Genomic DNA, 13,248 nt, shown 5'->3' on the forward strand with positions numbered 1-13,248 from the left:
TGATGTCTCCACCTAAGGCATCATGGAGGGCTGCAGGGAGGAGGAGATATTGACACTGGGGCTTTAAAGTTTAAGTAGGAATTTGCCAGACAGACAAGAGTAGGAAAGGTAGTCCAGGCAAAGTATAAAAGCTGTTCAAAGGACTGACTTGGTAAGGGGAAGAGTATGTTTAAAAATTTCTTCTGCTACAAAATTCAGGCCAAAGACCCCCTGTACCCAAACCTACAAGCACAAGAGAGCAGACGGGGAAATTGAGACCTAGAGAGAAGTTATTTATCCAGAGTGAGTATTGCTTTGGCAGTCTGGGTTATAACCTTGATTTTGAAACTATTTTTCAGAACTAATGAAAAGAAATCAAATTAAGCAACAGACACTGAAGATTCAAAAGGGTGAATAAGCCAATTTGGTATCCAGTTATGGTGGCATTTTCCCAGTTTCTTGCACACACCAACAGCCACCCAATTTACAGGGAACAATGAGGAATGGCAACGTGGGGCCTCTTGTTTAAAAAGGGTTCAGAATTTCAAGATGGTGACGGCAGACATTAAACCAAGCTGGGGCAGCCCTGAGCTACGAGTGTTGTCTCTGTACGCCGACATTGCAGACTTGATCCCTAGTCAGGGCACGTACAAGAATCAACCCATATCAACTGATGAATCCATAAATAAGTGGAACAACAAACCGATGTTTCTCTCCCTCTCTCTCTCTCTCTCTCTCTCTCTCTCTCTCTGCCTTTCTCCCCCCACCTTCCCCTCACTCTCTCAAATCAATTTTTTTAAAAAGAAAAGAAACAAGCAGAGTTTCCTGACCCCTGAGCAAGGGGGCCTAGGTAGAGCCCGAGTCACAATGCACAAGGCCAGACCTGCTCCCAATAGCTGTTGGAGGCAGGGACTGGTGTTACCTGCATTTTGCTGGTGGGGAAACCAAGGCGCAGAACTGGTCAGTAGCTGGCCTGAGGTCACCACAAGTGGTGGGGAGGCGTGGACTTAAGCTCTGCCACGTCCACCTTAGGAAACCACAAGGTCTTTATGGGTAATTTCTCCTGAAGTGGGGGCAGTTTGCCCAGGCCAGGGTGGGTCCAGCCATCTCAGCATGGAGGAATCTGCCAAGTCTGGAGATGTCTAGGGAATTAGTCAGATTTGGGGATTTCCAGGGAACCAAAAGAGGCAGCCTGGAGAGCAGAAGGGACATCGTTCTGGAGCTCTAGACCAGCCCCAGTCCAGTTGTATTTGCATGCTCTGTAACCCCTAGAAAGTTACTTAACCTTTCTGTGCTTCTCTTTCTCCACCTGTAAAATGGGGATGGTGATGATAATAGCAGCTACCTTTTAAGTTGTTCAAACAGCTAAGTGACCAGTGCCTAGATTTACCCATTAGCATGTCTGTTGATGACACTTCTGGACTACTGGGTCACCTAAGTGAACAGTCAACGGTCACATGTTCCCAAGGCCCCCTCTGCAGTGGGGACAGTGCTCACACACGGCCAGAGTTCCCCCCAGACTCCATGACCAGGCTTGTGGAAATAGGGTTGCCAGATAAAACACAAGAAGCCCAGTTACATTTGAACAGCAGGTATACAAAGAGTAATTTTTTTAGTGTAAGTACATCCCAGGCAATATTTGGAACATACTTACATTAAAGTAGCCTCCATGTATCTGAAATTCACGCATACCCAGGAGTGCTATATTTTTATTAGCGAAATTGGGAGACCCAATATGGCGAGATCACAGACAGAAGTGGGGTCCCAGAGCCAGACCAGGGGAGGCCTGGGGGGCGGACAGCTGCCTCTCCCTGAGCCTCATTATCTCCCCTGCTAAAGGGACGTGGTCAGAAGACCCAACACATAGACAAGAGAGGGTGTGCGGTGAGCGTGAAGTGAGAGTCAGCTCTTTTAATTACTTCGAAGAGTGGAAAACTTAAAACAGACCAGGAGGTGACATCCCCTGGGGTCTTCCCTGTGAACTCATGAGACTTGGGGGCTACCCTCAGTTTTCCCATCTGTGAGGTGCCACTGATTAGATCCCCAGCCTCAGTTTCCCTCCTGGGAAGGTCTCCGAGCTATGCCCATCTCGCAGTCAAGGAGACAGAAGCAAGGAGAGGGCACGCCCAGGGAGGCAGGACTCTCAGACCCAGGCAGGTGAGGCCAGGCAGGTGGGCAAAGCCCTAGCAACCAGGGGTGGGGACAAAGCCACTTCCTGTTTCTCCACATTCTGGAAAGCCCCTGGCATTCCTGATCAGCGGGAGCACCTCCCTCCCGGCCACTCCCGGGCCTGGGTCCCTCACCACTTCTCCTTTCCACACCCACTTCCCCTCGCTGCCCCCCCTACCCAGGCTAGTGGCTCCATTCCTGCCCTTGCTCTTCCTGCTCCTCCTTCTCCTCCCTTCTTTCCCGTCCCTTCTCTCCTGCCTCTCTTTTCTCTCCCTCTCTAACCTCTGTCAAGCCCTTCCCACGATGCAGAAGAGGAGACTGAGACAACAGCAACAGGATCTGCCCAGGTCACGCAAGCTGTTCCCTTACCCCTGGCCTCACTGTCCCAGTCACTCCTCCCCCCCCCCCCCCCGCCCCCCATTTCCATCTCTGTCAGTTTATCCAAACCTCTGCCTCTGTCTCTGGTTAGCCACCCTCCCCTTCCTTTATCTTGGCCCACCTGCTACTTGCCCCGAGGTGTCCTCAAGTAGTTCTGGCTGGTTGGTTGCAGCTCCCTTGGTACCTCCTGGCCTGGCCTGAGGCCCAAGCAGGATTCTGCTAGGCCTGGCCAACTCTCTGAGCCAGGGCAACTTCAGGGAACATCGAACTTGTTCAACGGGTTTGAGATCCGCCCCAGACAGGCCTTCCTGCTTCTGGCTGAGGCTGAGGCGCTCAAGCTGCTGGAAATTAAATGTGACACCTAACAGAGTACCCCCAGGCTGGGTCAGGGCTGCGCCCTGAGGGTGGGGTGCTGGCAGGAAAGAGAAGGAAGATCAGCTGTCCACCAGTCAAGCCCAGAGGGGAAGGACTGTTAGAACAGGGGGTTACAGGGGGAAGCATCAGGAAGCAGGGCAGTGAGACTGGGGAGGAGGTGGTGGGAATCATGGGGACCCCCCAGAGAACTAGGGCAAAGCATTTATCCTGGAGGTAGTAGGGAGTTATGGAAGGTGATGGAGCGATGGAGTGGTATGGTCAGTGTGGAGCCGGAGGTCACTGTATCTGCCCACATGGGCTGGACAGGGTCGTGCTGAGGGGCCACATCTCTGAAGCTCATCTGGAGGCAAGACTGAGGCCATGGAGGTTGATCTGCTGCCAGAAGCCAAGAAAAGGAGCCAGATTTTGGGTTTCTTTCTGTCAAGGGCCCATTGTGAGTCAGGATGGAACTGGAGAAGGGTTGAGGTGAGGGAGGGGTAGGACCCACAGGATGCCCTCTCACCCCAACCCCATGCCAAAGAGGGACTTGGCTTGGCTTTGTCCCTCAGCAATGGGGAGTTTTTGGGAGACTTAGAGTACCAGGGGAGATGCAACTAGGGTGGGTTGTGTGTGGGGGTACAGGTGACCACAGGAGAAGGGGGGCCGAAAGGTGGGGGAAGCCACACACCCATCTGAGAAGCATTTACTGTGCACCTTTGGGGCCAGGCCCCAGGGACACAATGGAGAACAGAGCCTACCCCATGATGCTCCCGGGCCACAAGGAATGGGACATCTCTGCAGGACATGTATTTGTCCTTCCTGAACCTTCCACTAATGTCTTGATTGGTCTATGTAAATGATTGCCAGGTGAGGGTCTGAGAAGGTGCATGGAGCCTCCACCCTCCCGAAGGCTGGACCCCCTCCCCCTTGAGCACTGATGTCACCTGTGCCGGGACTTCCTGAACCTTCACCTTGAATCTGCCCTGCCCCACAGGGAAGTTCCAGGGCAGCCAGCTGGGTGACTCATGTCAGGTCCCAGTGGCTGTGGAGGAAGCCAGACGCCCCAGCCCCAGTTAGGGCATCCCCATCATAATCTGCAGAGCAAAGGCCAAAGTCTGGGTTTCAATAGGGGAGAAACCAGGGGCAAGAATCCGAGTTGGTCTGGAGTGGTTTTTTGCTCCACTATGGGTCATCTCTGTGTCCCAGGGCTGTAAGTATGACCAGCAGAGTGGAGTTTCAGCATCAGAGCACCAGGGTTCAAATCCTGGCTCCAGCACCTAGTAGCTGTGTGACCCAGGCAAGTTACTTAACTTCTCTTTTGCCCACCTACAAAGTGGAGACAATTATAATTCCCTTGGAGAGTTTTTGTCAGAATTTGGTGAGGACCAGTATGTATTAAGTGTTTGGAGTGGAGCTTGGGATGTAGTGAGCAGTTTATGGTAAAATGTTTGAAAAGACAAATTAAGAGCAGCAGGATTCATAACAGCCAAGGAGTGCCAACAACCCAAATATACTGCAACAGATGGACAGAAAACACAGTCTGTCCACCCACACACCGGAACATCACTCAGCCAGGACTAGGAGTGAGGCACTGACACTCGCTACAGCGTGGAAGGACCTGGAACACATGATGCTCAGTGAGAGACGCCAGATGCAAAAGGCCACAGAGTGTGATTCCATTTATGTGAAATGCCCAGAACAAGCACATCCACAGAGACAGGAAGTGGGCTAGTGTTTGTCAGGAGCTGGGGAGGGGAATTGGAATGACTGCTAATGGGGGTGGGGTTTCTTTTTAGTGTGATGGAATGTTCTGGAAGTAGATGGAGGTGGTGGCTGCACAACATTGTGAATGTACTAAATGGCACTGAACTGTACACTTAAAAATGACTCATTGTATGTGAATTGCACACACACACACACACTCACAAAGATAATTAATCCTGGCCATTAAAGGAGTGATAGATGTCACAGCTGGTTTCTCCTCACATCTAATACTAAAGTTGCAGACCTGCTAATGTTCAAGGTCGGGGTTCTGGCTCTAATCAGCAGGCCCCATGCTCGAAAGGTTCTGTGGCCATTGATTATGTATGATCAGCTGTGTGGACAGCAGGGACCCTTGTTCCGATGGAATAAGAAAGGAACCTCACCTCTGGGGTCTTGCCCTCAAAACCCATCACCTCGTCTAACTAACCTAAGACAAACAACAGACAAATCCCACCTGAGGGACTTTCTAGGAACTATCGAAGGAGTCCTTAAGACTGTCCAGATCATCAAAAACAAGGCAAGTTTGAGACACCATCACAGCCCAGAGGGGCTTAAGGTGACACAACAAGGAAATGTTGGGTGGGGTCCTGAGGCAGAAATGGGATATTAAGAGAAGACTGAAGAAATTTGAAGACTCTGAGGACTCCAGGGTCATAGCAATAATGTACTGATGACAGAGGTCCACACCAACATGAGATGTTAACAGGTCAAAGGGTATGCCCGGTATTTCTCCACATTTTTTACAACTTTTCTGTAAATCTAAAACTAGGCCTACTTTATTTTATTTTTTATCTTTTTATCCTTACCCAAGGACATTCATTGCTTTTATAGAAAGAGGAAGGGATAGAGAGAAACACTGACATGAAAACACCAACTGGCTGCCTCCCATATGCACCTGAGCCAGGGATCGGACCCATAACTTAGGTGTGTGCCCTGGCTGGGAATTGAACACTCAATCATTCCGTTACAGGATGATGGCCCAACCAACTAAGCCACACTGGCCAGAGCAAAACTAAGCCTATTTTTAAAAATAATAAACTCACAGGGCCTAACCCATGTCCTCCTGCGTGATCTTACCCAGGGTGCTGTGCTCCTCGGAGGTGAAGCCCCCCAGGCCAACCGTCTGCAGCTCCCATCTCCCAAACCCCCCTGCCTGTGTCTTACCCCCCATATTGGTTAGAATCTTTTGGTTGCAACTCACAGAAACTGAAACTGGCTTTTGTTTTTTTAATGGGAATTTTTTGTTCATGGAACTGAAAGGTCCAGGGATAGATGCACCTCGGGGTTTTTCCCCCCTCAGCATGGCTGACATTTTGAATCAGATGGTTCTCCGTGTTGAGCAGCATCCCTGGCCCCCACCCACACAATGCCAGGAGAACACCCCCCCCCAGTCATGATAACCACAAATGTCCCCAGGTATCACCCAGTGTTCCCTGGTTGGTAGAATTGCCCCTGGTTGAGACACACTGGTCCAGCTGGGTTAAGGCTCGACTAGATCTAGGACCTTCAAACAGTGCCTCAGAGATTTATCCACCTCTCCATCTCTTGGCTCTGTCATCCTCTGTCTTGGCTTTTACCTCAATAGTCTCACTTTTTGTGGGGACAAGGATGGTGCCAACAGCTCCAGACCAAATACCCCCATCAGCTTAGCAGCGTCAGCAGGTCAGCACTTCTTACCTAAGAGAGGCAGCAAAAGTTCAAGGGAAGGTTCTGATTGGCCCAGTTCCAGTCTCATGTCCTTATTTAATCAATTGTTGTGACAAGGCAGTGGAAAGCCCTCATTGGCTAACGTGGGGGTCACATGGTTATTTGGAGTTAGCCAATGGAGTGAAGATCCTATGATATCAGCCAGTGGTGTATGCAGTCAGCCAGTAGGATGAGAACCTCTGGACTGGATTGGAAGCACGGAGGGTAGGCCTGGGTAGAAAGTCTGGTTGTTACTCAAAGCATTAAAAACATAGAATCACCATATAATCTAGCAGCCCCACTTCTTTCACATTCACAGAATTGAAAGCAGGGACTCAAACAGATATTTCCCTGTGTATGACTCACAGCAGCCCGATTCACAACAGCCAAGGTGGAAACAAGCACTGTGTCCACGCACAGATGAACAGACAAGTGAGACGTGGCCCATCCACACTCTGGTCTATTATTTAGCCTTTAAAAGGAAGGACACTCTGACACCTGCTACAGTGTGGGTGAACATGATGCTCAGTGACTTAAACCAGACACAAAAGGACAAATACTGTGCTGTTCCACTCATGGGAGGTCCCTAGGGGAATCAATGGCATAGAGACAAAAAGTAGAGGGTGGGAGCCAGGGGTGGGGGTGGTGCGGATGGGGAGTTAGTGTTTAACGGATGGTCAGATGGCCACACAACAATGAATGTACTTAATGCCACTGAGCTGTGCACATAACAATGGTTAAGATGGTAAGTTTTATGTTACATGTGTATTACCACAATAAAAAGTGTACCCAGCCCTGGCTGGTGTCGCTCAGTGGATTAAGCACTGGCCTGCGAACCAAAAGCTCATTAGTTTGATTCTCAGGCAGGGTACATGCCTGGGTTGTGAGATAGGTCCCCAGTGGGGGGTGCACGAGGCAACCACACATTGATGTTTTTCTCCTTTTCTTTCTCTCTCCCGTCCCCTCTCTCTAAAAATAAATAAATAAAATCTTTAAAAAAAGAAAAACTTAAGCCTGAAGGTAGCCAAGATTGTGTACCCATATTAAAACCTCCCCCACAGTGCCCTGGCCACAATAACCAACTCCTTGAGTGTCCTTCCACTGCGAGACAATGCTCCAGCCTACCCACACGCACACCCCTGTCACTCAGTCTGCGGCACACTCTCAACTCTGCCTTTTCATCTAATGTCAATTGCAGTTTATTGCATACAAACTCATAAAAGGTGCCAGCTTTTTTTTTTAATGTTTCATTTATTTATTTTTTAGAGAGAAGTAGGTGGGGAGAAAGACAGAGAAACATCAATGTGTGGTTACCTCTCACACACCCCCCACCAGGGACCTGGCCCACAACCCAGGCACGTGCCCTAGACTGGGAATTGAACTGGTGACCCCCTGACTGGCAGGCTGGCACTCAACCATTAAGCCACATCAACCAGGGCAAGGGTGGCCAGTTCTTGTTGCTAGCAGGCTCTCTCTTGCTGGCTCTGATGAAGCACATTGTCAAGTCGAGGAGGCCTGCGTGGCCAGGAACTGAGGCCCAGGGGCCCACAGACCAAAAAGAGCTGATTGCTGCCAACCAGTGAGTGAGCTTGGAAAGGACCGTCCCTTGACTGAGCCTTCAGGTGAGGCCTCAGCACCAGAGACACCTCGACTGCAGCCTGTAAGACATTGTGAGCAGAAGACCCAACTGGGTTGAGCCTGGATTCTGGATCCATAGAAACTGAGATCATGAATGTGACTCATTTTAGTGGCTACATTTGTGGTGATGTGTGACATAGCAAGTGCTAATGAATATAGCCTCCTCCTCCTATCTCAGCCAGGCATTCCAGGGCATCCCTTGAGTTGTGTGACATTTAGCGAGTGCCACCGGTTTACACAGGATGCATAAGGAAGCATCCTGGGCCACATCCCTTGGGCAGCTCAAGGATGCAGGGAGACAGGCTAGCAAAGTGTCCATCACGGTGCCCATGAATGACAGCAGATGGTGGTGGGGAAACCAGGCTGAATGAACTCGTATGAGGTGAAAAGCAGCAAATACCAAGCCAGGGGTCTGATGCCATCTACTCATCCTGCCCCCTCATGATTCTCACGAAATCAGTGACATCACATCCAAACTGCATTAGGCCCCAATGTGCACTCAGGATTTATCAAGCAGGTACTTTCTATGCATCAAGACCATCAGACAAACAATAGAGCTATGAAGAAATAAATACCTTCAGTTAGTGAAATGCCAAGGAGACGTGCTCTGAGATAAAACAGCCTGGGGGCCTCCCAGGCGAGGTATAGGCTGAAGCATAAAGCCCACACTGGATCAGGAGAAAGGAGAAGCTGTCCAGGCCAAGGGAAGGGCATGTACAAAGGCCTAGGGGCAGGAGGGACACAGAAGCTCTGCAGGTGGTGGGTGGGTGGGGGTTGGGGCGAGGAGTCTGGAGCTTGGTCAGTCAGGGCTATGAGAGATGGACACAGGGGTGCAGGGAAGGGACTGAACTAGAGAGCTGTTAAAGAGGCTGCCTGGGTTCAAAACCTGTGAGCGCAGTGTCTCCGAGCCTCAGTTTCCCCCACATGTGCAATGGAGTGTTCAGAGCTTGTGGCCCAATGTGCAGAGATTTGCAAAAAGGAAGTCACATTACAGAGCCTGGAGGCCAATGCGTGTGGGTGTGTCCCTGGCAGTCAGACAGAAGATGCAGCTGGCTCCAAGGGGTTGCCCTGGCAGGGACAAGGCCTCAATCCCATGTCGCTGTAGGGCTACCCTACCTGACTTCCTGGGTGTGAGGGACAGCAAACTGCTGGAATAGCATTTCGGGCCCCAGAACTGCAGGTCTCTGCGCGATGAGTGCCCCCATTGGGATTCTGGGTTTTCAGATGATCCCCAGCTTATGGGGACCTGATGTGAATTTCTGAAAGACGGCAGGCAGCTGAGCTCATGGTCGAAATTGGGGGCTATCAGGGTTCTAATCCTTTGTCCTCACACTCCCACCCCGTGGTCATGAGACTGCTGACTGTGCCTCTTGAAGCCTCAGTTTCCCCACCTGTGAAATGAGGACAGTAATGAGGACATCCCCAACCTACTGCATCATCTCTGAAGATTGACCTTTTTTAATACCTAAGGCACTTCTAACAGCACCAGGAAAATCATTACACCCTCTCACCCCAGCAAGGAAGAGGGGCCTTCTGAGGCGGTGACAGGTAAGGAAACTGAGGCCAGAAAGAGAAAAGGAGATGCTCTGGACCCTGAGGACTCCCTGCTGCTGTGCTCCTTTCGCAAAGTGCTGGAGGCTCCGCAAGGAGGGAGAGTCTGCCGGCGTCCTGCCCGACGTGGGGCTGTCTTCTCTTCGGAGGCCGCTAGGGGCCGCTCAAACCACTTCACAGTACGCTCCGGCCATCCTCCTCACGTCATGCCTCCTGCCCTCGGCAACGCCCCTGCCTGTCCAGGCCACACACCCCGGCCCAGAAGGCCCTGCCAGAACCAACCCTTCTCATCAGGAGCCAAGTCTGCAGTGGCAGTCAGCCTGCACGATGAGTGCCCCCGCCGCGACCCCCATCTTCGTGCCTGGTGAGAACTGCAGGCCTGCGTGGCTGGAGGCACCCGCGTCCTATGACGCGTCAGACACGCAACTGCAGATCCTGGGCAAGCCCGTGATGGAGCGCTGGGAGACACCCTACATGCATGCGCTGGCGGCGGCCGCCACCTCCAGAGGTAATTCAGCGCCCGGCCCGAGTGTAGCCCCCAGGGGAGACCAGACCCGGTACCAGCCTGCTCTCCGGGGTAGATGCGCACTTGAGCCTCTCGGTGCCTTCTTCCTAGCTGCTGAGGGGTGGGGGAATGCGGGAGTAGGGGGGTGGCGGGGAAATAAGAGTGCTGCAGGCACGGAGCATGCACGGAGCATGCACATAATAGGCACTCTGTAAGTATCAGTAACTTCCTCTTCAGGGGAAATGGGTTCTCAGCTACAGGACCTCGGGTGGAACTCAGCCGCCTGAGCTCAGGGATCCCGTGGCGGCAGGCGATGGGTGCTACCCAGGCACACGTGAGGAGCACCTGCGTGGGGACATTCTACCCGGCCCAGCTAAGAATAACTCTGGGAAAGCTGAGGCTTGGAGACAGCTGTAGCAGGGTGACTGCGCTCTGGTGTCAGAGCCCTAGAGGTGCTCAGGTCCCCAGGGGCTGTGTGTGCTGCCCTTAGGCCTCTGTCTGTGGTACAATAAGTACTCCCCCAGATCGTTCCAGGCCCCAGCCTGGAGTCCTGATCCTCCCTTTCTCTTCTCTTGTGAATTTCATGGAGGAGAGGGTGGGAGGGAGAGAGAAATGTAACCAAGAGATAAGCTGCACCCGTGGCATGTTACCACTGCCACTGGTGTACATAGCCAGAACCAGGCTCAAAGTCCACGGTCTGACCACACACCCCCTCCCTGGGCCCCAAAGCTGCTCTGTAGCCTTGCTGGCAGGCCATCCCTTTTTGGGTGCTGGCCAGGGCCCACGCTGTTCCCTCTCAGGGCCACTGTGTCCTCCTGTCCTAGTTTCTCTGTGCCAAGGGGCTTGCTGCCCCTGCGCCCCTTCCTCCAGGTAGCTTCCCAGCCCCGGCCTTTTGTGTGTCCAGGGGGTCGGGTCCTGGAGGTGGGCTTCGGCATGGCCATTGCAGCCACCAAGGTGCAGGAAGCCACCATCGATGAGCACTGGATCATTGAATGCAATGACGGCGTCTTCCAGCGGCTCCAGGACTGGGCTCAGCAGCAGCCACATAAGGTGCCACCTCTGCCTACAGGCACCCCCAACCCACTCCTAGTGGTCTCAGGCACGGGGGAGGGGGCCGTCCTCAGAAGTTCCTCTGCCCCTCCTTACAGTGGAGAAGTCCTGGGGACCCCTGTGACCCTGTCTTCTTTTTCTCCCCTGCCCCAAGGTGGTTCCTTTGAAAGGCCTGTGGGAAGAGGTGGCACCCACTCTGCCAGATGGTCACTTTGATGGTGAGGAGGGCTCTGGGCACTGGGTGAAGGGAACCTCTGTCCGAGTCTCCTCACTTGTGGAGGGGCCTTCTGAAGAACATATGTGCGGACATGTCACTGGGGCAAGAGCCTGGGCAGGCGGGGGAGGCACAGACACACAAGGCTTGGCACTCAGCTGGAGGGCCACGATACCTAAAAGGGAAGACTGAATTGCATGATACCCAGAAGTGGCAGCCTAATGAACTTGGGGTACAGCAGCCGGGGTTCCTAGGCCATGTTTGAATTCCACCTGTGTGTAGCCACTGTCTTGGATCATGTGGCTTCTGTCCTCTCATTGCAGGGATCCTGTACGACACTTACCCGCTGTCTGAGGAAACCTGGCACACGCACCAGTTCAACTTCATCAGAGTAGGACCTCGCAGGGGTGGGGTCTGCAGCCCCCTGCAAGGGGGGTCAGCTGGGTGGAGGCATCTACCATCCACATACAGGGTATCCCTCTTCCCACTTCATTCTTGGATCTTCCTGACCTCCAACCCTCTCCTAGGCCCACGCTTTTCGCCTGCTGAAGACGGGGGGCATCCTCACCTACTGCAACCTTACCTCCTGGGGGGAGCTGATGAAGTCCAAGTACTCCAACATCACTACCATGTTCGAGGTGCAGCAGCTAAAGCTCCCTGGGCCCACCCCTCTCCCTCTTACCCCAGGCAGCTTGGGGAGGTAGCTATAGTCACCTGTGACCTGGGAGGGTCCCTTGCCTCCGGGCTGCTCTCTTGGGAAGATTGTGCCCTCTTGCGTGGAAATCAGGCAAGGTCCCTCCCCAGTGCCCTTAGGACACATGGACTCAGCTTAAGCTCCCCCTCTGGCTGACAGGCCCCATACCCCTCACTGGGCCCCCCTCCATCTAGGGTGCACCTGCTAGTTCAGCCAAGCCTGTCTCAGGGCCTTTGACCAAGCTCTTCCCTCTGCCTCCAAGGACAAGCAGTTGGGCAGCTGTGACTGCCAGGAAGCTGCTACCCGAGTTCAGATATCTGGGGATCACTACTCAAGTCTTGGGCTTTCACATTGTCTCAGCAGTTCAACCTGGGTGGGGGCTGCTGCAGTCCCTGGGGGCCTTGGCACTAGCAATGCTGTGTGAGGAAGGGTAGGCACCGGGTATGTGTGTGTGCTTGTATATGCACCATGAGGCCCCACAGCCTGAACGTGACCTGGTGCTTCCCTGTGACAGGAGACGCAGGTGCCAGCGCTGCTGAAGGCAGGCTTCCGGAAGGAAAACATCCATACGCAGGTGATGGAGCTGGTCCCACCTGCCAACTGCCGCTACTATGCCTTCCCACAGATGATCACACCCCTGGTCACCAAGCACTAAGTCTGGTGGCCCCAGGCTGTCACCTATGGCCCCCCCACCCCCCAGTGCCTTTGTGACCAGGAGCTCAGGCTCCAGCCTTACGGCCCAGGTTCTAACTGAAGCAGCACCAGCTGTGTGACCCTGGCCACCTTCCCTAACCTCTGCAAGGGGACTAACACCAGCCTCTTTCCAGGGTCAGGGGGATAAAATAAATGCTGACACTGGGCTGGCCAATCAGCAGCCTGATGTGCAAGTACACTCTCACTCACTCCTCTTGTCCCTCCAGAAAAAGAAATCTGTTAAATGAACCTTCAGGGAGTCAGTGGGCAAGCTCTCGGCTCCACTGTGTAGCCTATGAACCCCATCCTGTCCATGGGAGACATCACCAATCAGTCATCTATGGCTCTTTCCCCTAGCCAGCCAGGACAGCTGCCCCTCCTTCCCTGTGGCTGGCAGCTGGGGTCCAGGGGCATACAGAACTAGGTCAGGACTGCAGGGAATACAGCAGCTCCAGGCCCAGGTCCTTGGGCTACTGAGAAGGGTCTCTGGTCCCACCTAGTCAGAGTGAACCACAAAATAAAGCAAAACCTTTACATCTGGACTCTCACAGGATCCTCAGTCACTGGAGTACA

General features: G+C 53.0%; 1 protein-coding gene across 2 annotated transcripts; it reads left to right on the plus strand.

Annotated features, from left to right (window-relative positions):
* The first annotated feature begins 9,716 nt into the window (after positions 1-9,716).
* On the plus strand, positions 9,717-13,234 carry GAMT (guanidinoacetate N-methyltransferase). Of its 2 annotated transcripts, XM_028520378.2 has the most exons (6): positions 9,717-10,027; positions 10,929-11,074; positions 11,229-11,292; positions 11,612-11,679; positions 11,816-11,926; positions 12,497-13,234. In XM_028520378.2, exons 1-6 carry the CDS (start codon positions 9,847-9,849, stop codon positions 12,635-12,637), a joined length of 711 nt encoding a protein of 236 aa, XP_028376179.1. In that variant the 5' UTR covers positions 9,717-9,846; the 3' UTR covers positions 12,638-13,234. The 2 variants fall into 2 exon arrangements, with proteins under 2 accessions (XP_028376179.1, XP_028376180.1); XM_028520379.2 differs by having other exon boundaries at positions 9,730-10,027; positions 11,612-11,926.
* The last annotated feature ends 14 nt before the right edge of the window (positions 13,235-13,248 follow it).

This window comes from Phyllostomus discolor, chromosome 8 (genome assembly GCF_004126475.2).
Source record: "Phyllostomus discolor isolate MPI-MPIP mPhyDis1 chromosome 8, mPhyDis1.pri.v3, whole genome shotgun sequence".
NCBI lineage: Eukaryota > Metazoa > Chordata > Mammalia > Chiroptera > Phyllostomidae > Phyllostomus > Phyllostomus discolor.

Excerpts from the sequence above, each read along its gene's own strand:
- GAMT (XM_028520379.2), top strand. The coding sequence starts at position 9,847 with ATGAGTGCCCCCGCCGCGACCCCCATCTTCGTGCCTGGTGAGAACTGC. Across the intron at positions 10,028-10,928 it reads GGCGGCCGCCACCTCCAGAG|GGGGTCGGGTCCTGGAGGTG; the intron begins GTAATTCAGCGC and ends TTGTGTGTCCAG. Across the intron at positions 11,293-11,611 it reads GCCAGATGGTCACTTTGATG|GGATCCTGTACGACACTTAC; the intron begins GTGAGGAGGGCT and ends CTCTCATTGCAG.